This window comes from Dermacentor variabilis, chromosome 11 (genome assembly GCF_050947875.1).
Source record: "Dermacentor variabilis isolate Ectoservices chromosome 11, ASM5094787v1, whole genome shotgun sequence".
NCBI lineage: Eukaryota > Metazoa > Arthropoda > Arachnida > Ixodida > Ixodidae > Dermacentor > Dermacentor variabilis.
In genome coordinates, this window is record NC_134578.1 from 20,675,097 (window position 1) to 20,700,421 (window position 25,325).

General features: G+C 45.2%; 1 protein-coding gene across 1 annotated transcript in view; it reads left to right on the forward strand.

Moving 5' to 3' along the window:
- The window catches only part of LOC142563575 (gastric triacylglycerol lipase-like), a 47,576-nt gene extending 22,508 nt beyond the window's left edge, over positions 1-25,068 (forward strand). Inside the window, exons 2-9 of the mRNA XM_075674156.1 lie at positions 12,794-12,992; positions 14,833-14,947; positions 16,855-17,005; positions 18,712-18,804; positions 20,207-20,359; positions 20,914-20,985; positions 21,967-22,035; positions 23,807-25,068. Coding sequence (XP_075530271.1) covers positions 12,794-12,992; positions 14,833-14,947; positions 16,855-17,005; positions 18,712-18,804; positions 20,207-20,359; positions 20,914-20,985; positions 21,967-22,035; positions 23,807-24,082 — 1,128 coding nt within the window. The 3' untranslated portion in view covers positions 24,083-25,068. The remainder of the gene's footprint in view (positions 1-12,793; positions 12,993-14,832; positions 14,948-16,854; positions 17,006-18,711; positions 18,805-20,206; positions 20,360-20,913; positions 20,986-21,966; positions 22,036-23,806) is intronic.
- Positions 25,069-25,325: the final 257 nt, after the last annotated feature.

Below are 25,325 nucleotides of genomic sequence, written 5' to 3' on the forward strand. Positions count from 1 at the left end.
GAGCTTCAAATTTGGTGGTTCAGCCAGCATAAAAATTATGGGTACAGCACATGGAATTGCCTTAACTTGTGACTCTAAACGGCTTTGCGATTTTGCAAACTGATCACTTTCATCAAAATAATTGGTTAAAAATGCAACAATTCTCAATTATTATGGACGTGCGCACAAACTTATTCCTTTTTGGCGTTTACAAAGATATGGTTTTCGAAGGGAAATTGGAGGTGTAATACCTAACGCCACGAGATCGGATCAGACAAATCCAATACGTGATACACAATTCACGTGGTAGCCACAGGATTGCAGCACCGTAATTTTCTATAGGGATTCTAGAAGAGAACTCTAAATGCTGCTTACTTAACGACATAACGTAGCCCAAAGATACAGCCATGAAGGAGACACGCACATACACGTCTATTATTTGTAGTTGTGCCCTTGCGCTAAATTATGTCATTACTTTAGGACGATCTAGCCCAAAACATGTCTTTATGTCGTCTGTGCTGTTTGCGCAGCATCCGTCATGGTGGTTTAGTGGGTATATTTGGTGTTTTCTGACATTGAGCGCGACATCGCGGGATCCGATTCAAGTCGAAGCTGCTGCATTCCGAAAGGGCTGGAGGGCCAGGACATTTCTGTGCGTTGAAACATGCGCACGTTAAGAGAGAGCGTGTCAAAATTATTCCGCAGCCCAGCCCCTCTGAATTACATCCCAGGTGGATCACGCTGCAGCGTAAAAGCTCAGCTATTATTAGTTAATAGCAGTTGCAATTGCTTTTTTTTTCCTTTGGGAAGTCATTAAATTTTACAAATTTCCATTTCTGCGGAAGCTCCAACAAAAATAAGCTTTAAAAAATTCTAGCTCTGCACTGCGTGTCTTATCAAACGGACCCTCACACAGTAAGTTTTCTTCGCTTGGTAGCACCGATGATTACTACAGACAATTACAAATGTTTTGGAAGTGCGTAGTTAACGATGAAGTTAAGCTTAATTGTAGCTTCACCACTTCTCCTGGAATGCAGGTAAACAGTCTGTTTGTCTTGCGAAGTATCATCAGCGTTTTTTCTCCCGAGAACGAGTGAATTAGCTTCGGGATATATATTTTTCTTTTTTCACTTTCTGTGCTTCTAAAAATTTTCCGGTTGGCGGTCAGATATCTTCAGGTATTATGAGCACAGCATCGCTGTCACACTGAACGCATCGTAACTTCGCACTTTAATGATGTCTGCGTTTGAACAAATATCATGAGCCCTTGAAAGAATAAAGAAATGGGCCATGTGCTCTAAGGCGAACAACAACCGATATTAGCCAGTTTAATGTGCAGACGCGATGTACTGACGTGTGCAGGAGGCCGGTGGCGATGAGCCAGGGATAAGAGCCGAGCGACTGCCGGCGCTAGAAACCTTCTCCTCGGCCAGGGTTTTTGAACAAACATGTAAAACTAGCTTTCCAGCAGGCTGAAAACACTACCAACGCTCAAATATTTGCTTAACAAATTCTCTTTGCTTTTGTCTGAACAAACCGATTCACGACCGATTCCGTATTGTCAATATGGGTCACTAGGCCGACAAGAAAAAAAAATTGGAGGGTTTTATGCGCAAAAACCCCGATCTAATTATGACGCACGATCTACGGAGGGACTGCACAGTAACTTTGACCACCTGAGGTTCTTTAATATGCACCTAAATGTAAGTACACGAACAATAAATATTCACTTTTTGATTGAACACAAATTTAGATTGATTATCAGTCATGATGAAGTAGCCAAAGCGTTTTTTCGTGCGGATCCATATAGCGTCTCTAATCTGTAGATATGCGAGTACATTGAAAAGATATAAGCTTGATGCAGATTCTAAATTATGGTGGCGAATTCCACCTGGGATCTAACTAAAGTCGTTTATGCTAAGAGTTTATTTGCCTGATTCGCGGAGTGTGAGGCATCCCAAAACCAAAGGCATTGGATGCTTTCGGAGTAATCAGTGGGATTGTGCCGCGTAGTCTCCCGAAATGTGAATGCCTTGATATGTTACTGTGGAAAAGTTTTCAGTGGCCACGTTACTAATAGCGTGAAGAGAGGCGCAAGGTTCACCGGTCATCCCAAATATCATATTTCTTTATTCGAAAATATATACCCATTCGACATCTTTCGCACCAAATAACAATTTCGTCAGAGTCTGACGGCAAAGATATTGTTACATGAAGATAAATAACCTTCTTCTAACTGGCGCAGTTGTAGCCAAAAAATCTGGTAGTGGAATTAGGGTGATCCGTTACATTAACATCAATGACGAACATGGCCTGCGTATGCCCCAACAAGAAGATACGCCATACTTTAGTAAAGTTTGTGCGGAGCAAATTCTTTTTGCAGAAGCAAGCTATTGTCCACAAAGTTAAAGAGAGCAGTTCATGCTATTTCGGTTTAGGAGAAGATTAGCAAGTATTTTGTCATACGAGTATGAGCTAACTCATGAAAGGCTTCGCGAACTTCATGAAAACAGACCGTATATGCAATTATAGGTAATTGACAACCTAGCGAAGTTCAGCTATGAAGTCAAATAAGTTGGAACCTCAGGATGACATACATGAGAACCGGTCTCTTTTTGGGGGAAGGAAGTTGCGCTGATCCAGGTACGTCATTGTTGAAGATATCATCTCCTCGAGCATTTTGGAGGATATAGTTAATAAGACTAACCTATAAGACTAACCTGTAATTTGAAAAAGCAGGAGTGATGTCCAGGTTTAATTGAACCCTTTGAGTGAATGACAACTGAAGGAAATAAGTGATCATCCTGCATAAAGTATACTTTGAAAAGATCACGATACTAAAAGAACGCCGCCTTTATGCCTCCGCGTTTTGTGTCTTGTCTTCAAGATCAAGCTAGGAAGGCCCGTGAAATACAGCCGCACCAATGTGTTTAAATACTCTCTTTTTCCACATGTCATTTCTACATGGAACATTCTGCAAAAAACGGTTACTGATTACGATTCTGATGCCATGCTACGTGATTTGCTTTTAACTAATTTGTTTTGTGTTTGCTTTACTTTGTTTGCTTGCTATACGTCTCTTTTTTTGTGGATCACTTCTAATATGTACCATGTTCCCCCCTGCAATATGCCTGATTTGCACTTCAGAATATGGCGAATAAGCAGCATACAAAATAATTATAAGTTTGCGCAGTTGGGCAAACTTTGTCTGTATTAGGATGCGATTTATTCGCTAAACAATCAATAGCTCTTTCTGTGCCTTGCTGTGTAAACATTTATCGTTCTTGATAAGCAGAAGCAGCACTGATATGTTGGGGATTGGCGTTTAGTTTCTAAACATGAAGCTGAAGAATAAGGTCAACTTGGTGGCAACCTTTGTGCTACGGCGGCGAATGCTTTTGAAGGATCCTTTCTCCAGAAGCAGCTTCCCTTGGATCTGGAAAGCCTTGGCTTTGTTGCCCCTTTCTTCAAGAGGGATTCCACCGTCTAGCGCTCCGCAGCTTCCTCGGTCTCTGTTATCGTCCCTAATTTGCGAGGCCGCTTGGGCTCCGTCGTAGCACCACTTAGACACAAAGCTCCTGAAAGGCCCGGCTTACCTATCTAGCTCGTACCCCGGAATGTGACGATTCTTTCACAGCGTTTCGCTGTAACCTTGTTTCGTCACCTACAATCTGGCACCATATATATAAACGACCAAAGCACACGCATCCTGTGGAGAATCAAATTACTGTGCCACCGAGCGAGAGTGCATGAGAGTTATGCGAACCTTAAACAAAATCACGCCCTTATTTTTATGATCATGGTTCCCGACACGGATCGCCACGTGCTTTGTTGGTCGGCCTGCGTAACGGGTCCATCCAGCCGTTTTCAACACAGGGAGGACCCGACGCCTCCGAGACTTTGACACTCGGGTTGTTTACAGGTTTCCTTAAAGTATACAGATGCGGACGCTGTCTCAGCTTCGCTCATTGCGACGTCTACCCCATCATCTCTTTTCAGGACTCAGCCCCGCCCCCACACTCCACCCCCGCACACGCACACTATTACGTCTATATTTCCAGGTTTCTCAGCTCCCTTTAAGATTTGTCTTGATATTGCTTTTTCATTGCTTCCTTACGTTATTTTTTATTGCTTGCTCTTTGTTTTCATTAAGCCACAATTTTGAGAGAGTCAGTCGCTTAGCGGCCAAACTTCACATACACCGTAGCAGATAAAAACCACAATCATCGACGTACACCCACTCCGAGAAAGGCAGACACCTTCACATCATCGCACTCCCACTTTCTATCCGCCTACCCGCCTCGCGCCTCTTCGACGCCTTGCCATCATCGTGCGACGGCGGCGCAAACCCCACCATTCTGCGGTTTGTGCCACACCTCCCCTATTGGCGCAACTGTCGGTTTGACAGTGTCAAAATTTTGTCTGTTGGTCAACCCTTTCAACTCGCAATCGAGCGCGTGGATACATTTCCACGTTGACGAAGAAAATGCTTTGTGGCGTGATCGAAAGACTTGAGAGAAGCTCTGCCAGCAATATTGTAGTAGAGCTAGATGCATACAAATTTACATACGGATGCGTCCGTGTTTTTAAATCTTTTGAACATAGCAAGACGTTTTCACAATGCACAGCTGCCCTTTTGCAAACTTTTTCGTGCCTTTGCATCCCTCGGATCTCCTTGGTAGTGTCTTCGTGATATTCTTATGTCCACTGCAGGACGAAAGCCTCTCCCTGCGATATACAATTACCTCTGTCTTGCGCTAGCTGATTCAAACTTCCAGCTGCAAATTTCCCAAGTTCACTAGCCAACCTAATTATCTGTCGTCCTCGAGTGCACTTCCCGCTCCTTGAAAACCATTTTGTAACCCCAATGGTCCATTGCTTATCTACCCTACGCATTACACTAACCTGCCCAGCTCGATTTCTTTCTTTTATTGTCAATTAGAATATCGGCTATCCCCCTTTGCTCTCTGATACACACCGCTCTCTTCCTGTCTCTTAACGTTACGGCTAACATTTATTTCGTTTCATCGCTCTTTGCGCGGTCCTCAACTTGTCCTAGAGCTTTTTGCTAACATCCAAGTTGCTGCTCTATAGGCTACAACTAGCAGAATGCAATGATTGTGCACTTTTCTTTTCAACGACCGTGGTATTGTATGTTATTCTATAGAGTATACGTAATTCTAACGAACTTTAAATTTTGCAGATCTTAATACTATATGACTATTGGCAATGCATGTGACTTTTTTGTGTGTGATTTTGCTTTGCTTTCCTGCCAAATCGACTAGCTGGCGCCGATATTGGGGCCAACATCTCCGTTCATTTCATATCAATTATAAAAAAAAAACCAAGTTTCCGATTTACACATCGCAGGTTTCTCACCCAACATACCCCGAGAGGTTTCTCTGTCTGTCTTACTTTTACTTATGCGCACCGCAAAAGAATGAACACAACTAACTAAAGCTTCGAATTGTCTTAGGTTTTCGCCGAGCCTAAAGTAGTGCGTTTAGCCTTCTGAATACATTGAATAACAGAAGAGATGCAGTTCATTGAACGTTCGGCTTGACGCCAGGACAAAGGGACATGTGCGAGGAGTGGGGACGGGTTGGGGGGGGGGAGCTGGCGAAGGGCAAGTGCAGCCAGTGCGTGATCGCTTGCGTCGATGAGATAGAAGACTCGGTAAAGTACACTCCATTCTCGTCAGTCTCGATGATGTCAGCCGGTTAGCTGGGTAAGAGACAGAACTAAGAGAATACCAGCAAACTTGAAAACGGGAAACAAAAATCGAGAGGAAGACATAGACAAAGCGACAGCAAGATGGCTGGCCACCTTCCCGTTGCTCTGTCTCTGTCTGCCTCTCGATGTCTTTTTATGTTTTTTTTCAAGCTTGCTGGTGTTCTATTAGTATAACCATGTACCAACTAGCCTAAGAACTCACTCTTATCAAAAGACAAAACGTTACTGGAAGGCAGCGGCGCTAGGCACATTTCATTCCTCAAGCGACGGGCGGCGGTGGCGCCTGTTCACGGGTGAGCGCCGTGGAGCGCAGCGCGCGTCTTTTCAAGGCCAAGAAGTATGACCCGCGCTCGCTTATCAGTAGCCGGGTCGGCCGGCGGTCGCGTTTCACGCCTGGCGACCGTGTCAAGAAGCTCTCGCGCATACACCCTCCCATGCGTCATCAATGCGTCACGGATCCCGAGCACCGCGAAGCGGCGCGCGCATCGCGCACGCCGAGGGGACGGTACGGGCTGCACGCCGTCTCCCGGAAGTCCTCGCGTGCGGCGCCATCCACACGTTGCGTGCAAGGCCGTGCAAGCAACGGTAAGGAGCGTGGAGGTGAAGCGAGTGCGCGGTAGTCAGTCAAGGCAGGATTGAGAAGCGAGATGGAGCCCGGGAGCCTATCGCCCCTCACTGTTGCGGCGACTGCTACGGGGCATTCATGCAGCGTACACAGTTCTAGGCCTCGTTGAGGCGTAGAAACGTAGACGTATGTATAGCCACGGCCGGGCTAGAGACGCGCACTCCTAAAATAGCGTGCTCCTTTCCGCTCTAGACCGGCCGTGGTATCGCAGTGCTAGTGGCAGCGCCTTGCAGTACCCTGTTTAACCAAAGCACGCTGAGACACGCGACGACCATGCATCCTTGTCCGGGTCGGGCAAACTAATCTGGTTTAAAGAATAGTAAAGAATACATCCCTCTCCATACAGTGCTGAAGTCAGCAAGCGCGATCGCATCCTGAATTCTCAATGCTTCATTCTATTATGCATGCATTGTAATCAGCAACTGTACTCCTTCTATATATATATATATATATATATATATATATATATATTACGGCAACAATCCGTAATATCTGCATAAATCCGCAAATCGTACACCACAAAGATCCGTAATATTTTTTCTAGAGAAGAGTAACTGAAATTAGTATTTCTGGAGTGTGATCGTTGATCACAGCGTCAGAAGGAGTCGCTATACGTGCTCTCTTGCTGTCGGTAACAGAGCACGCGTTATGCAACGCATGTGCTCTGTTAAAACGGACTATTGGTAATATGCAGAACGACGAATGCCTACAAGCACCAGTCATATATATCTGAATATCAGGATTCCTATAAAAGAAGTTAGCACGTTGCAATAACCTGTAAGCACGGCTGGCGCGCCGCTCGATCTCTGAGGCCATGCAGTATAACTCTGCCGAGGGATTCCTACGACAAGTAGTTGCTTGATAAGCACGCCTCCGCTCCTGCAAATTGGAGTACGCGACGAGTGCAGTTTGGATTTCTTTTAATTTAGAACATTTTCCTGTTGTCTTCGTTAAGGCAAGTGACCGCTTCAAGTCGAAGGGTGGTGCGGGAAGCCACCATCCGGTAGAGCTACTGTATCACTCGTAAAACAAACACTCGTATTTAAGGAGAGATCGTTGTGTTAAGCAGCCAGCCTTGGCCCAATGCACCTGTTGCTTCTCGGTACCATACCACGCCGCCGCGCTTAAAGCGCATGTATATAAAGCTTTCCCACAACAGTGAAAGAGTGACACGACAACAGATCGCCTGAGCAAGGCGGCATTAGGCACAAGGTCATGGAGCAAATAAACAAACTAGAAGGGGGAATTACTTCACGCAGCCAGACTTTGCAAGCCAAATTTCTTCGAAGCGATCTTCTTTGTTTTCTCTCTTTTTCAAAAGGTCGATCCAGACGTGACCCGGCTCTCGGCGGTCTCGCCACCGTGAATACGGCCCAGTGTGCTTGGTACCCAACAGTGTTTAATGTGTTAGCATTAGGAGTGTAAAAGTGGAAAAAGTGTGTGTTGTGTGGTAAAATAGTCACGTGGCACACACACACAAACACAGACACACACACGTACACACACGCACGCACGCACGCACGCACGCACGCACACCATCATCATCAGACTATCTTATGTATACTGCAGGACGAAGGCCTCTTCTGCGATTTCCTAGCTATTACCTCTGTACTGCGCCAACTGGCGCCTGCGAATTTCTTAATTTCATCACTAGTCTTCTGCCATCCTAGACTGCACTTCCCTTCTCTTGGCACCCATTGTGTAACCATAATGCTCCACTGGTTATTTAACCTACGCATTACAAGGCCTGCCCAACTCCGTTTCTTTCACTTAATGTAATTTAGAATATTGGCCATCCCCGTTTGCTCTCTGATCCACACCGCTCTCTTCCTGTCTCTTAACGTTACACCTAACATTCGTTTAATCGCTCCTTGCGGAGTCCTTAACTTGTTCTCGAGCTTATTCGTCAGTCTCCAAGTTTCTGCCCCATATGTTACCACCGAAGGAATGCACTGATTGAATACCTTTTTTTTTAATGATAATGGTAAGCTTCCAGTCAGGATCTGACAATGTCTGCCGTATTGGCTCCAACCCATTTTTATTCTTCTGTAAATTTTCTTCTCATGATCAGGGTCCCCTGTAGGTAATTGACTTAGGTAAACGTATTCCTTCACAAGAGGCTGAATGGCGATCCTGAGCTCTTGTTGATTTGCCAGGCTATTGATCATTGTCTTTGTTTTGTGCACATTAACGTTCCACCCCACTTTTACACTCTCTCTGTTAAGGTCCTCAATCATTTATTGTAACTCGTCTCTAGTGTTGCTGAACAGGACAATGTCATCTGCAAACCGAAGGTTGCTGAGATATTCGCCGTTGATCCTTCCTCCTAAGCCTTCCCAGTTTAATAGCTTGAATACTTCTTCCAAGCATGCAGTGAATAGCACTGGAGAGATTGTGTCTCCTTGCCTGACTCCCTTTCTTTATAGGTATCTTTCTACTTTTCTTGCGGAGAATTAAAGTAGCTGTGGAATCTCTGTAGATATTTTCCGAGATATTTACGTAAGCCTTCTGTACTCTCTGACTACGTAGTGTCTCTATGACTGCTGGTGTCTCTATTGAATGAAATGCCTTTTCGTAATCTATGAAAGGCATACAGAGAGGCTGATTGTACTCCGCGGATTCGTCGATTACTTGAGTGATGACATGGATGTGAACCATTGTAGAATATTCCTTTCTAAAGCCTGCCTGTTCTCCTGGTTGACTGAAGTGTTGCCGCTATTGTATTGAAAATTATATTGGTGAATATTTTGCACAATACTGGAAGTAAGCTAATGGACCTATAATTCTTAATTTCTTTAAAGTCTGCCTTTTTGTGGACTAGTATAATGTTGGCATTCTTCCAGTTCTCTGGGACTCTTGAAGTTGTGAGACACTTCGTATAAAGGGCCGCAAGCTTTTAAAGCATGATATATTCTCCATCTTTGATTAAGTTGACTGTTATTCCATCTTCTCCTGCCACATTTCCTCGTTTTATGTCTTGCAAGGCCCTTCTAACTTCATCGCCAGATATAGAAGGAGCCTTTGTAACCTGTTCATTACTACTTCGAAAGTAGGTATCGTGGCTGCTCTGGGTATTGTACAGGTCAGTAAAAAATCCTTCCACTGCTTTTACTATATCTTCGAAATTGCTCATAATATTACCCTGCTTATCTTTCAGCGCATGCATCTTACCTTGTCCTATGCCAAGTTTTGTTTTCACTGATTTCATGCTGCGTCCATTTTTTACTGCTTCTTCAGTCTTTCTTACGTTATAATTTGGAATATCCCTTATTTTCTCCTTGTTGAACAGTTTTGACACTTCCGCGAATTCAATCTGATCTCCTGAGTTGGACAGTTTCGTTCTTTGTCGTTTCTTTATTAGGTCCTTCGTTGCTTGGGAAAGCTTACCTATTGGCTGACTTGATGCCTTACCTCCCACTTCAATTGCTGCTTTTGAAGCCAGCCTAGTTATGGCTTCATTCATTACCTCTATGTCATTGTCATCTCACTGTTCTAAGGATGCATATCTGTTTGCAAGAACCAGCCTGAATTGGTCTGCTTTTACCTTTACTGCGTCTAGGTTGGCCTATTTCTTCTTGACCAATATTACTCTTTCTCGCCTCAAATAGAGGTGAATCCTAGCCATCACTAGCCTATGATCCCTGCACTTTACCCTACCTAACACTTCTGCATCCTGCACTATGCCGGGATCGGCAGAAAGTATGAAATCAATTTCATGTCTTGTTTCACCATTAGGGCTTTTCCAGGTCCATTTTTGTTTCTACGCTCCCCGAAGAAGGTGTTCATTATTCGCAGCTTATTCCTTTCTGCGAATTCTACCAGCATCTCTCCTCTAGCGTTCCTAGAACTGATGCCGTAGTTGCCAATTGCTTGTTCACCAGCATGCTTTTCCTCCACTTTTGCATTGAAGTCGCCCTTTACTATAGTATACTGAGCTTGAACTTTTCTCATCACTAATTTGACATCTTCGCTGATCTACTTTATCATCATCATGACTGGAGGTTGAAGCATAAGCTTGTACTACCTTTAATCTATACCTCTTATCAAGTTTTATTACGACTACTGCTACCCTCTCATTAATGCTGTAGAATTCGTCAATGTTGCCCGCTACGTCCTTATGGATTAGACATCCTACTCCATACTGCTTCTTATCTGGAAATCCTCCATTGCAGAGGACCTCGCCATTAGTCAGTGCTGTATAAGCCTCCCCAGTTCTTCTAACTTCACTAAGGCCAATGCTATTCGAGGCAATGCCTGATAGTTCCTTAAAGAGTCCTGCTAAGCCAACTTCACTCAAGAGAGTTCGGGTGTTAAATGTTGCCGGGGTCAGTTTTTATTGGCGACCTGTCCGGGTCCAGACATTCTTAGCGCCCACTGCTGTGTTACAGGTCGGACCGCCGCCTTGGTTAGGTGCTCCGCAGCTGCTGGCGGCTGAGGGCCATTGGTTGATCAAATGAGTCATTTGGGAGGCAGTGGGCGAATACTCCACTAGGGAGGCCATTTACTGTTCTGGTAAGCGAGTGCCTGTTGTTGAAGCTTTGTGGGTCTTCTTAATTGGATTCGTATAGCCTCACTGGGTCTCGGCATTTTTGACGGTGTCAGGCGCCAATCCAAGCCTGGAGATGTAGTTTACTGGAGAAGGTGAATTCGAGCTTACGACCTTAAGATTAAAAAAAAAGAAGAAAGAAGAAAAAAGAAGTCGGGGACTATATATATATATATATATATATATATAAGACAACCGACACTGGTGTGCTACTTCGCGCCACGAAGAGCCAGGACCTGTGTCGTGTGCGGTCCTGAAGTTAACACTTTGCAATGTGGCGAACGTGGTTGAAATACTGTATTCGGTACCTTCTGAAGCATTTCTCTCGCATTTGCCGCAAAATCGCTATTGAATTTTCTTCGATGCACCCATTGTTCGGTTGCTTTGCCGACCGCTCTGTGCGCATCTTATACCAGTATGCCTGTGCAGTTTGGGTCGGTATTGCAACGTACATATTTATCGGGTTCGATATTATGTGCCAATGCAGCTGTCCTTCGCCAAGTGCGCCCATCCTGCAGGAACATCCAGTGGCGCGTTCCTTACTTTGTTGTGTAAGTCGGCGTACCGCTGGCCGCTGGAGTTGCCGCCACTTTCTCCAGCTCGTGCCGCTCGCTTTCTGCATTGCAACATTTGGAGCCCTTAGGGTATCTGCCTCGGAAACAGTGAACATAGCAAATCAGTTCTGCGTAATCCCGCAAGGTGGAGGATTCCGCAGGAAATCCGCATCCTGGATCAGGACTAATTTTCCCTCAGCTGCGAAACGTTATTTCTGATAAACCTGGATTTCCTTTGGAGCTTCGTGCTACATTCAGGTGGATGACAATTTTGCCCCTTTCACATGGAAACATCATAGAGTTTTAGCCTTTACGCATATGCGTTTTACCCTTAAGTGAATAGGGGCTTATCGGTGTCACGCTTCGTATTATCTGCCTTCTTGTTCCTTACCGGTCCTTTGTTGCCCTTTAAGCGGCGCGTCTAGACATGATGTTTTGCCAAACAGCCCCGTCGCAGCATTACTTGCAGGTTACTGGAGACGTTAACCGCAGCAATAACGATGGCAGCGACGTCTTGTGACGCTTTTGTTGAGCCACAACGCGTTAGGTGCGCTTTCGTATTACATGGGCGTTCTTGCAGATTAAAAAAAATAGAAAAAAAGGGGCATCACATTAACGATTACGTAACTGCCGAAACTTTTCACCATGTACTTGGTTATGGCGATAATAGCGCAGTGTCCTCTTTGGTTAAAACTATGCCCCATCAACTAGGCCGCTGTAATTTATGCCTGCGGTATTCCGCAAAGGGCATGCGTTTACGAAAAAGCTGTATAAAACACCTCATTGTTGCCATTGCGACGGCGATGTTCGCTTCGGATGGCGTGCATGATTTGCCATGCGTTGCAGCTTCCCAGTGGTCAGCAGAGATGTAGACGACGAAGTCAGCGAATCCACGCGGGGCGACTAGAAACCACCGCTTGCCATATATGCTCGGGTGCTTTTCCAGTGATTCGTCCTTTCTGTATTGTATAATCACTAAGCAGGATTGTCATGTAACGCTCCCTCCCAGACTATCTTTCTTTCCTGCACGGTTTTCCCCGACGTCATTGCAATCGCCCTGTCGGAGTATACTAGCACGTTGAGCAGCTGCGCCTTTGTCCCACCCACTTAATTGTTTCCGGCTCATCGCCAGCAGTGCCATGGAATCTGTGAATGGGTTCTGGATATAACATCTGTGACTTATCGCGAAAGCTATGCTAATGTTCTCATAGGAAGCATATAGAGTAACTACTTGCTAGAGCCAAGGGTGCATCTGTGTCGAGGTGAATAGCGCTCCGGAAGTCTCGGCTTAGCTTCAGTGGGGGATCCGGTGGGAGCCGGCGCGTTCAGCGTGACAAGACAGTTTCTTCCGTGCAGGCTGGTCTGATGCACAAGAATGGCTATCCGGTCCAAGTGCACCACGTGATCACCGAGGACGAGTACATCCTCGAAGTGGACAGGATGCCGTACGGCGTGGAAGGTGACACGCCTAACCAGAGGCCGCCCGTGCTGCTGGTTCATGGGATCGTTTCCTCGGCTGCCGACTTCGTCATCAACAAGCCTCACCAGAGCGCAGGTATTGCCGGTCCCCTCAGGGAAGGTGTGTCGATAAACCAAAGCGCATTGACAAACTTCTTCAATGCCCTATCATTTCGCGGCCCCAATCGTTCGCGAATCGGGGACGTTGGGCACATCCGCGCTTGCTACACGTAGGCTTCGCGAATTCATGCTTGTGCCGTACAGCTTGTTTGGGCCATATAATCTCAGTTGCGTTACTTTCTTTTTTTAATGCGAATACCTTTCTTGGGCTCTTTCGCCCATTTCTGAGTTCAGACGTGGGTAGTGGCCGGACTCTCACCGCCTGTACAAATGTGCCGGTGCAAGTGACGCACGGTCGCGCGCCACAGCGTTACAGGGCCAGTTCGTCGCCGAACGCCCACTATCGTAGCTCTTCGAGACGCACGCCTCGAAGAGCTACAATAGTGGGCGAGCGCATCTGAAAAACTTTAGGTACTGTGGTGGAGCGCTCGGGAAGGACATCATTCGTCTTCTGCCTATACGCAACACTCAACCTGTGGCGGCTGAGGAAGAGGAGGAGAGCAGTCGCCTCTCCATGTAAAGCCCCTTTTATTTCCATGCCGGCGTTCGCGCCATCTGGGCGACAACAAAGGAATCGCCTTATGCGGCCGCTACAGATTGGCTAGAACGGCTCTGTGCGCTGCGTGATTGCACAGCGAAACAGTGCACGCTGCCCTAATGTCTTCGCTGCAACCAATACACGCCTTAAATCGCACTATTGCTATGATAATGCGAATAGCTGTTTAGAAGCGGTTGGCCATTCACTTACATTGATTGACAATCATCTTCGATAGTTTCTGCTCGGTTTCTGTCTTTTCGATAACCATTTCTGTCTTTTCGATGCAGGACTGTCTGCCTAGCCTTCTACGCAACGTCACCAGAAGCAACGTTGCTTCTACGTGGCACATCGGCCGCGCGTGTTCTTCTGATGCATGACTTCTCATGCACACTTCTTTTACGAAAACCGGGGAAAGAGATGAACTATTTGTTCAAAAGTGTATAGCTCATACCTCGCTGCATGGGGAACATATGGCTCGTAAAAATAAGGTTCAGGCTGGAGTGGAGGAGTACAGACAAAAAGTGGCTTTAATCTTCGAAGATTAAATCTAAGATTAAAGCGGTGGCTTTAATCTTCGCTATCTTCGTCACTCTGTGGTCTGCGTATCTCAGAGCAATCTCGGCCATTGACCGGATCAATTTGTTTCGGAAAGGATGGTCCGTGGCCTAAAGCGATGTATTCCAGATTGCGCAAACTACATCAAGGAGGAGCAAAAAAAGGAAAGGAAGGAAAAGTATGGAGGTCAATCAGACGCACGTCCGGTTTGTTGCCCTACACGAGGGAAATAGGTTCAGGGGATGAAAATAAAGAAAAGAGAGGGAGGGAAGAAGGCAATATCAGTGCGAGTATGTACCGCAGAAACAACGCATTTGTGCTGCTAACTGCCTTAATTCCTCACTACTAGAAATTTTGGCTGTTCGTGCCATGTGGTGCGTAGCAGCTCCCACCCCCTGTTCTCCCACGAAGACTTGGTCTCTCACTGACGCCGAACAGAGGTTGAATGACCTTACAAATGTTGTACGTCACGTGACCGTCACATACACTTTCGGTCGAGGCTAGTCGCGTTGCACTTGGCGCGAGCTCTCGTCGGGCCGCAGGCAAAGTGCTGTAATCAATTATTTGGCACGCCGTGGAGTAATTGAGACATCGTAGCGTCATAATTGAGTCTACTGCTACCTCAGAAAACGAGAAAAGTGGTGCAAAAAATTTTCTTGTCAGTATTCCTTTACTAAAAAAAAAAAACATTCTAAATGCTTTCAGATGTCCTTTACATGCGCAGGCTTTCTTCTAGCGGACAGAGGATTCGACGTTTGGCTTATCAACAGCAGGGGAACGCCGTACTCCAACTACCACAAGACGCTCACCACGAAGGACCCGGAATTTTGGGAATGGAGGTAATAACGAAGTGCCCGTGCGGGCGTTATGAAACAAGTTAGGGAATGTCTTCCCTCTTGCTACAAGTTCTGTTCGAAAGTAAATGAGGCGTGACAACGCAAACTACCGGAGAAACGTTTGTGGGGTCGCGCATTCTTGTGACGTATATACCATGTGTCCCTTGTAACTTGTGCCAAAACTCAAGAACAAGCAAGTCCCACCTAACTAGACGGAACCAAGGCAATGTTGTTTGCCGTCGCTTGGAGCAAGGCAGACTATTGTGTACATTTCACCTAATTAACCTAATTACATAAATTCTTATTAATAATTATTGAGCTTCTCAAATATTACGCTCAGAATAAAAGCGCGAATGACAAAATTGCCGGCCGACCTGAACAAGCTTTCTGTGGCTAATTAATACCTACTACATAAAAGTTTCTTTCTAAGCCTGAATGAAACCCCGCAAGAGAAAGCGCCACGCGAATAGTCTTACGGCCCATTAATAAAAAAAAATGGTTTTGTACTTAGTTTTGTGTTTTTCAGCCTATTGTTACTGCACTATTGACTTGAATATCACACCAGTTCATTTCATATATTTTGCATTGTAGTCAGTGATGTCCCCAATTGTGATATACTTCCTTGTTATTATTTTTTTTGCTTGTAGTGAAGCCGCATGAGGACTCGAGACCTATAGCCACTTAGTGTTTTCGCTTATAAGCCGCCAGAAAGGGACGTTTAACATTTAATGCGTAAGATTTCCAAACGCGTTTATGTGAAACTGACTGCAACTGACTTCTGTCAGTTTCAGCTTCTTTTGTCTCACCGGCGGGCATGTTATTTATGGCGCGTGCTTTGTAAACTGACACTGCACGAAGGGCGAACTGCTGTCCAACCATTTAAAATTGTGTTTCGTTTCCCGCAAGGGAATTAGGCGCATGCAAATCTTTAGAAATTAGTGACCTTGCAAACCTCTACGGCACCGGCATGGATGGCGACACGCTGTCACAGAGCGCAACACGTACCCGAGGTCAAAGCACGTAGCGTGGCTTTTCTGCAGGCCCTAACGGCAGGGTGCATCCAATGGCCTGACGCATATGTGAAGGAAGTCCTGCAAGAGGGGCTCAATCACTGCTGGTCCAGCACGCGATGTGATAAAAGTGCTTTTACGCCACTCTCTGACGATTTCTTTCAGAAGATCGATTTCCTTGTGCACGTGACCTTCTGACTAAGAAGAGGGACTTTGAGAATTATGGCACCCGAAGCTAGCGGACGCAATTCGCTGGGCGTGCAAAAGGGTGCAAGAATGGCACAAAAGTACACAAAGAGCGCAAAACAGGGAGTTTAACAAATAGGGGACCCATAGTTCCAGGAGGCTTACCGATTAGGCGTACAAAAGAACGCAAGCGTACTACCAGCGAATCTTGGTTTTTGGGTAAGCGAAGCTGCTTTAGAAGCGTTTGAGCATGTTGGTAATTGATTGTTATACGATATAACGATAAAGTTGCTTTGTTGCGAACGCTAACCCACTTGGTAATGTTATTTCCAAAGCTACCCAAACGTGTGTATGTGTAAACACTACATATTGAAATAGTTAGTCAGTGTCCTTTGGCCTATTCTCGTTTACAGAATTTCTGACAGGTGGTTTGGGTAAAGGCTGTGGACGCTAGAGTTGAGAAAAAGTTCGAGGCAACAACTCCGCAGGCTAGAGCATTCTATCCACAGGGTATGTCAGCTAACTTTACCGGAGGTCTAAACATATTCGCGTGCGCTATTTCGCTGTTCGAATGCTGTTCTGCTGCATTTCTTAAATTCAGTGAATGCAGCACAAGTTGTTTATAGCATCGAAGTATACAAATGAACTAAAAATTGTTGAAAATGGCTTTTTTAAAAAATATTTTGATGGTGCTGTTTTTGTTGGTCTTCGCAGCTTTGACGAGATCGGTCGCTACGACTTGGCGGCAACGATTGACTACGTCACCCACGTCACAGGGTTTATGAACATCAGCATCGTTGCGTGGTCTCAAGGTTTCACAGAAACGCTGGTGCTTCTTTCGACGAGACCCGAATATAACGCCAAGGTATGTGACTCTGTCCACACCGTCCTTAGAGCGTAGAGTCTGTAGAGCGTCGACATGCTCTTTATAAATGGCTTTTAATTATTATCGCAACCTTATTACCGAATAAAGGCTGTTTAGTTCTATAGACAAAGCCATCAATTACCCGCCGTGATTTTTCAGTGGCTATGGTGTTGGGCTGCTGAGCACAAGGTCGCGGGATCGAATCCCGGCCTTGGCGGCCGCGTTTCGATGGGGCCGACATGCGAAAACTTCCGTGTACTTAGGTTTAGGTGCACATTAAAGAACCCCAGCTGGTCGAAATTTCCGGAGCCCTCCACTACGGCGTGCCTCATAATCAAAGTGGTTTTGGCAGGTAAAGCACCATAATTTAATTATGAAAAGCCATCACTTTGTCATCTGTTTTGGCGAATTTGCGCTTCACAGATTTGCAGACAGTGTTGTTTGCGCAAAGTTTGTGGACATTAGTCGAGAAAAAGGGCAGTGTCCAGTTCACAGGCTGTTGTGCACATTTTGTGGAGAATATATAACGATTAGGCTGTTTACTGTAGAGTTTCTAAATAAATATTTGTGGGAAGCATTCGCTGAACTGACAGCGAAAGGAGACATTCATAGGAGATTTTGATACCTTGGGTGCTGGCGTCAGCTACATTTTACCTAGTTTTGCGAAGACAGCTTTCCACTTACGCTGCAATGTAAAAAATAGAATTCCTATAGAAACGGAAGCTAAAAGCGAAAACTTAGTGTACGTTTTATACAGCAAACGCAGAAGAAATTAGGACATTTCTGTGTACAGCCATGGCGGATGTACGCGTATCGTAAAGGCTTGCTTGAACAGCGCTCTTGGATCTGGTTCAATGTCCCTCAATCATCAGGGCATCAGCACAAGTTTCTCACAGTTTCAGACCAGTGAATAAGCACTTTTGTCAGTGTCAGCTCATTTGTAACAAACTTGACTCTGCGGGTAAAGTACAACATACTTGAAGCGCATTTTCAACATACAAGAAACGTTTCAAGAGGACCATGTCTCGCGAAACACATACGTAAGAACACGACAATAATAACACAAACAGAAAGGAAAGAAGCGCACAGAAAGTGCGCCGAGTGCCTTCGGGTTGTACGCCATGACATGCCACAAATAAATTGAAGTGGAGATGAAGGCTTTTATACATTTCGTGAACAACAACAACAACAACAACAACAACAACAACAACAACAACAACAACAACAACAACAACAACAACAACAACAACAACAACAACAACGACGACGACGACGACGACGACGACGACGACGACGACGACGACGACGACGACAACAACGACAACAACAACGACGACGACAGGTGCACTAGCCTTATCCATAAAATACGTATGTGAAAAATATAAATATTGACTAAGACAACACTGAACGATCCCCGTCAGCGATGCTCTTTACAGCTAGCTAAATTTGCAAGTACAACGCAGAATATCCTTTTCAGTAATAATGAAGAATTGGGATTTCATTCTCATGTACGGCGAAGGCGAGAAGATACAGCAATTTCAGTGCAAATGAATCAAGTAATTCAGACTGTGGAAACAGTAAGTATACTATGATGCAAAGTACAAAAATAAGAAAACTCTCAGACACTGAAGTATAATTCTTTAACACTAGCAGGGAACTATGTGCTGCTCTTAAGAAACCGCCTGTGTTCTGCTGGTTTCTGATAGGTAAATCTCGTGGCAGGCTACGCACCGGTGGGAAACATCTCTCACATCGAGACGCCGCTCACTCTTCTGGGTCCCGTCGCCGAGCTCATTGCCGTGAGTAATCGTGCCATTTCTTCAACGAAGGTCTTTTTTTTCGGTGGCGTCCGATGGTTTTTGATAGCGTGGTCAGTTGTGGCGGATGGAATGTGTTGACAGACTGTGTGTATCGTTGGTGACGCGCGAAGAGGATCGGAACAGGGGAAGTACCGGTGAGAGCAAGGTTTACGGAGCGGTAGTAATTATGAGGAGAGTGACGCAACACGCACTCATAAGAAGGAGACAGGGCGAGCTCCACTGTCAACCTTTCCTGTATCGTCCTGTCATTTGTCTTGTTTACTTCGTCTGAGTATGTGTTAACTTAGGGAGGTAGTAGCGCTCGCCAGTAGGTGGTGTCCAAATACACCCGTCGGAGGTGTCAAATACAGATCTCAGAGGCCACGCTTTTGCTGGATGGATGCGGTAGAAGCGATTGCGGAAGCTGAAAGCAACCTCAGGTTTTGGACACCATGTTTCGGTGGACACAAGCAGTGGCGTTATGGGGTGAGAGGAAGGCGAGGCGCGATTTCGATTGTTTGGCGCAATGGATGATGTCATCAGACCACGGATGACGTCATCAGGCCATGGCTGCACACTGCAGACAGCGCGCGTGCCGAAGATGCCGTCATGCACTCGTGCTCGGTTGGCCATGGTTGGCGGAGTGGACGCGAAAGATTCGCTTACACGGATTTCAACGGTCTGTATGGGATCGCTGTACGTGTGTATGAATAAGCTTGTTTTTAAACCAAAGCCAAGGCATCTTGTAAACGATTTTCGTTGAACCCTGTGTGAATGATGTATTTTCCCTTTTATGAATGTACCCTTTCCTGCCACAGCCTTCGTTAAGGCTATCAGTATGTACCAAATAAATAAATAAATAAATTTCATGACGATGTTGTGACAGAGTATTGCAGCGAAATTTTTATTCGTTTACCCAGCTTGTGTTAGGAATAAAACAATGTGGTGATAACGAAGCCCTACAAATGGAAACCGCCAAACCTTTAGGAAGCATTGTGGGCTGCAGAATCTTTAGGAATCGTGAAACATTCAAGTTTGTCAATATTGCCCTAGAATATTTCAAATGAAAAAAAAAAAACGCATTCATACCACTGAAGTGTGAAATCACAAAGTAGTCAAAGGTTTGCTAAGAATGCTTGATACCGCTTGAAATGAGTGTTATAAAGAATTATTTGTATGTTGTTTTCATCTAATTTGCGACTGCTACCAGATAGGTATTTCAGAATAAAGTACATATATAAAAATAAAACAACCTAAATACAGAAATCTTTAAGCTACGCAGTATTTGCCTACTTGTACAACGACAGCCAACTTGTGCTTTGTGCACGTGTATTTCTTTGTCACGAACCGCAACAATCGGCGCTCACAAACAGTCATTCTTAAAGCGTAACAAATTGCGCAGTCGGTTTTCCACCACTTCACCAAGGGAGGCCTCCTGACGTCCACTCCCACGACACAGTTCCTGATCACTCAGTTCTGCAACAATGTTTTCCGTGGAGCCTGTTTCCTGCCAGTCAACGTTGCCGTGGGGGCAAGCCGAGAACAGTTGAACAAGGTAAGTCGACGGCCTCGCTAAGGCCGCTTATAAATTTAGAAGTCGATTTACCGGTCTACTCTGTGGACTTCCCTTACTTCTTTGAGTCAGTTTTTGCGATGTGGCACCTAGTCGTTATATTGAAAAGCGTGTAAGGCTCATGGCTGGCGTGTTTCATGAGCTGGAATACGTCTCTCTACTCTCTCTCTCTCTCTCTCTCTCTATCTCTTAGGTGGAATATGTGGTTGTGTCGATGGCGTGATGAGTGGCTGTGAAGCGCTAGTGTGTGGTATTTTGCTTAAACGAAGCCTCATGTAAATTGTGCAGATAGTTTCGAGAATTTACCAACGCAACCAGGTGAAAATATTTCTTTTAGGCCCTCTACAAAAATTAATTCTGCTCAGTTGATAGATTAATCAACTCATTGACTGATTAAATAGGCAGAAAACAGTATGAGAAGAAAAACGAACATTAAAAAGTTTAAAACAATTACTCCTTCAGCGTAGACTATTTACACATGCTGTCAGATTGGTTCCAGATAATTCTGCTGGCTCACAGTGACACTTTTTTTCCAGACACGGATACCAGTGTACCTTGCCCACATGCCAGCAGGAACGTCAATACGTAACATAATTCATTACACGCAGGTGAGAATTGTTCTCGATATGGTTATATTAACTAACAGATGTACGAGTTTCGAAATGGCTAGAGCTTTCTGTGATTCTTCCTATCTGAAATCTAAATAAGATGGGCAAGACACCGAAAGTACTTATTAAAGGAAGACCTCCTCTATGGCTGTCTAAAGAGATCCTCACTGTGTATGCAAGAAAAGCAGCATACAAATCGATATTTGTCATCTTTCTGTGTGCAATAGAAAGCTACTTAGGGAAAGCCGCTATGAGTTCTCGGGAGAAAAAGAACTTTGCAGTCGATGAAATATTTCACATGTTCTTTAGTGATTGAATCCGAGGGTGTCATACCCTGGGCACTGTCAAATTCCTCCGTAATGTCAAAATCGCCATCTTGTTAGCTCTGATTGGCTCAAAAACGCCAAAATAGCGGAACTCGACAACACTGACAACGGCCATAATGGCACCGATATCTGCCGTCTGACTGGAGTCACTGACCGCTGACAAGCTGAAGCCTCGAAGCTACATGCTTAGCATTGTGGAAGACCCCGCTAAATATAGCACGTAAAAAAAAAAGAAAAAGAGCATGCGTAGCAGGCCACAAGAGACTGGGGATAATAGGCACCTCATCTGAAGGCGTTTTTTTTCCTTTGTAGTTGCTTACAGAGTTACAAGGCAGCTGTGCCATGAAAAAAATAAAAAAAGAATATGCGCGTGCGTGTGCTTAAGTTACGCGAAACGTTTATTTTTTAGCATAAATACGCATTCCACGCAAGTGAGTGCAGGAAAGAAACAGCACTCTTACTTTATTAAAATAGTACTCGGGACTGCAAGATCTGTATAGTGCTGTAAGCAAATGGGTGCTGCCGAGAACACGTTCGCATTGTCGCGTTTTCCTTGGTTTTAACTCCGCATTTTACAAGCGGCGGTGAAGGGGGCGGGCAGCACGGTTAGCGCAGACATTGTGCTTATCTACCGGATGTTCACTTACTTTTTCAGATGTACAGAGCGCAGAATTTTATTATGTACAACTACGGTTTCGAAGAAAATTTGATACGATACAACCAGGTGAGTTAACTTATATGCTAACCCACGGGACCATATCATGCATGTGTGTTTTGGCAGATATTTAATATTGTAAGCCATATAGTAACTTCTTAGCCCCACATTAGGGCTACCGACACATAATGCAGCGTTAATACCGTTTATAAGAAGAACAACGTTCCTTGTTGATGCATGCAGTTTTGGCAGTTTTCAGTTCCGATAACATCATACTATAGGTAATAGTGATACTAAACAGTACTTTCTCACAAAACTATGTCTGCATGGAATCGTAATAACATATGTGCTCCTGATATTTACTTAATCTAGCAGTTACCTAAGTTCCATATACAATAAGTAAAGCACTGGTAGCCGTGCAGTCTGTTTTATAAGCATTGCCTGTGAAAAATACCCATATGCCTTTTACCATATTCCCATATGTCAGTTCAGGTTCACATGGGATCGAATATGATTATATGAAATTATGAATGTGGAACATACGGGATCGCCCTACTAAAAGTAACGTTACGCTACATATCTCCCGCATCCAGTAATCAGATGTGACCATAGGCACCTGGTGGAAGCAAAGGGAGGCACTTTACAGAATGTGGTGGAACTGCAGCTCGAAAGGAACCTATGAATGCGGCACACCTTCCAAGGCTTACGCTGTGCTTATGTGCCGCTTAAACAAGCAACTTGCGTGACAGTTTGCAGAGTGCCGATTCATTGCAAAATGCAGCGCAATGAACGAGTTACGTTCTCGTGCGACGAGTGGAGTGGGCTTTTAGCCAAGAAAAAATATCCCAGTCCATTGCATTCATTTGTCGCCCTAATGTAGAATATATGTATATTTTTTTTCAGTAAGTGTTGTTGTACCGAGAAGTACGAAACGTACGCACTACCAGAATGTTAGCGAGAATGCTCTTTCAAAATTTTTAATTTTGCAAATAAATATTGAAAGCATTTTGTTTTTAAATGTAGCGAAGGAATCGGATTCACAGTGCGCACAGAAATATACCCGTTAAAGCGCTAATTGAGCATTTTTCCCCATCCACATATTAGAGACTTTTAGCGTGTCCGCTATTCCAGCAAACCGGGGCGGTTTGGGCGGGTTACCGGATGGTCGGGGCGTAAACGTGAGCGGCGAGATTGGTGGCGCCAGCTGGTGGTGCAAAGCTCAAAAACCTAAACACAGAGCCAATTACTACATTCTTCTTAGGTGGGGTGTAAGTTTTCGACAGCGGCGTAATTGTGAACACAATTACGCCGCTGTGAAAAACGTTCCGACCATCCGGTAATCCGCCCAAACCGCCCCGGTTCGCCGGAATAGCGGACACGCTAAAAGTCTCTACTAATACCATTTACAGAATATCGGGTTAGTGGCGGCGTAGATGTGAGCGCCGTGCCTTTGTGGCGCCATCCTGTGACGCAGAGTTTAATTAAAGATGATACAAAGCTATTATGGCACTGAACTACCGTATTCAACTTTGATTCTGGTTATAGCGTGGTTATGGACCTAATCTTTAACATGCATCTTATTTTGATATCCTCCTTCAGTGAGAACCCCTACGTAAAGCAAAAAATGCTTCCAACGCTTTGTAGTTGGCGAAAGCGTCGCAAGGCGCCACTAACTGCGTTGTTACTCGCTTATACGTCTCTGTTAACCCGGTGGTTTCTGAAATATGTTATATAAACAGACAAGCGAAAACTCGCCAATCTCGTGCCACTGCGTCACTTCCCCGTGTACACGGCTAACTGAACACGTGGCCCCTACAACGTTCCTTACCCTTATACCCAGCCTGAACCCTACGAGTACCCTCTGGAACACGTCTTCGCACCCATCGCTCTCTTCACCGGCGCCGCGGACCGTTTCGCCGATCCGAACGACGTGCAAAGCCTGAGAAGTCGAATAGGCGACGCCATCGTCTTTGACTACGAGATTCCACAGGATACGTTTATGCACCTGGATTTCGTCGTTGGTTACGACGCCACAGTGATGCTCCATGAACCCATGGTTGCGCTCGTTCAAGGATTCAACGAGCCGCTTCCTTGGCCCTTCTACAAGCGGCGGTGACTGGCGTACACCTTGCGTTGAAAGACTGAGGACCAGTCTGCTCGTCGCTCTAAAGGGACACCCAAGGGCACACTTAAATAACTTTAGACTCGGAAAATGTTCCTTGAAAACTCCTTATTTTCTTTCACCTGGCGAAGAAAATGTGAACGTAGTAAGATGAGCACCTCCTTTTTTGTTTTATTTCGCACCGGAATTTGAGCGCTGGTCCATCAGTGTGACGTCGCGGATTTCAAAGTGTTTGAACTTATTAGAGTTGTTTTTTAGACAGAAAAGGATATTTAAAGTTGCTTGGTCGATACTTTGGATCTGTTAGAATACAATGAAGTAATAATTCAACCATAAACTGTAATCTCAACCACAGTGGACGCTGTCAAAATATATGATGTCCTAGGGAGCGCGTGGGGCGACTTTCAGGCGGCGTCACCAACCGGTTTTTGTTCTAGCGTATTTTTATGGCTTACCTAGCCACACTATCACGATCACATTGGCCGTTTTGCTGTTGCAAAAGTATAACTTACCTAATTCACTTACCTAAATACATCTTCAGTGTCCCTTGAAGACTACGCACGTAGAAGGTGTTTTTAAGCTTTAATGGAGCCCGCGCTGCTACTGAAAGGACAGCAATACCAAACAGCCATGGTTACAATTCCGCGTGCAGTGGCATTAAATGTTTGACGTGAGCCGTACTTCGCTGAAGGCATTCAGACGACAAGACAGTAATGCAGCGTTGTAGGAAGCTGAGGGCCGTCGTTGCCACTTCGACCTGAAGACTTCGCAGTGACTGCCACTTCAGTGAACCAACTGTGTTGGACACGTGACTGCCTCATCGCCTTCTGTTGGAAGTTGCTCATCTCCGCATCCCGTGAGCGTCCTTTGGGCCTGTGAGAGCGACACAGACTTTTTTATCGTCGCAAGCGGGAAACGTGCTTGATTTTTTTCTTGGCTTGAGGACTTTTTGTTTGAGCATGGGGACTCTGTTCTTTGTTGGCGACATTAAAGAATGTTGTTTGAAAACTGACCTTCTTTTTTCCCCCAACCTTCCAGCCATGCCACGCTGAATGCTCTAGTTCTCGACTGATGAGCGAGGACAAGTGACGTTCAGTTCAGGCTTTCCTCGTTAGCATGGAATAAGTAAAGAAACTACTCTAAGACAGTATAACGTCGAGCAGCTAGCCTCAGCAAGCCAACCTAATTTGACTCTTCCCTTCTTTCCGACGAGGCGCATTTTCGTGTCGACTCTTGG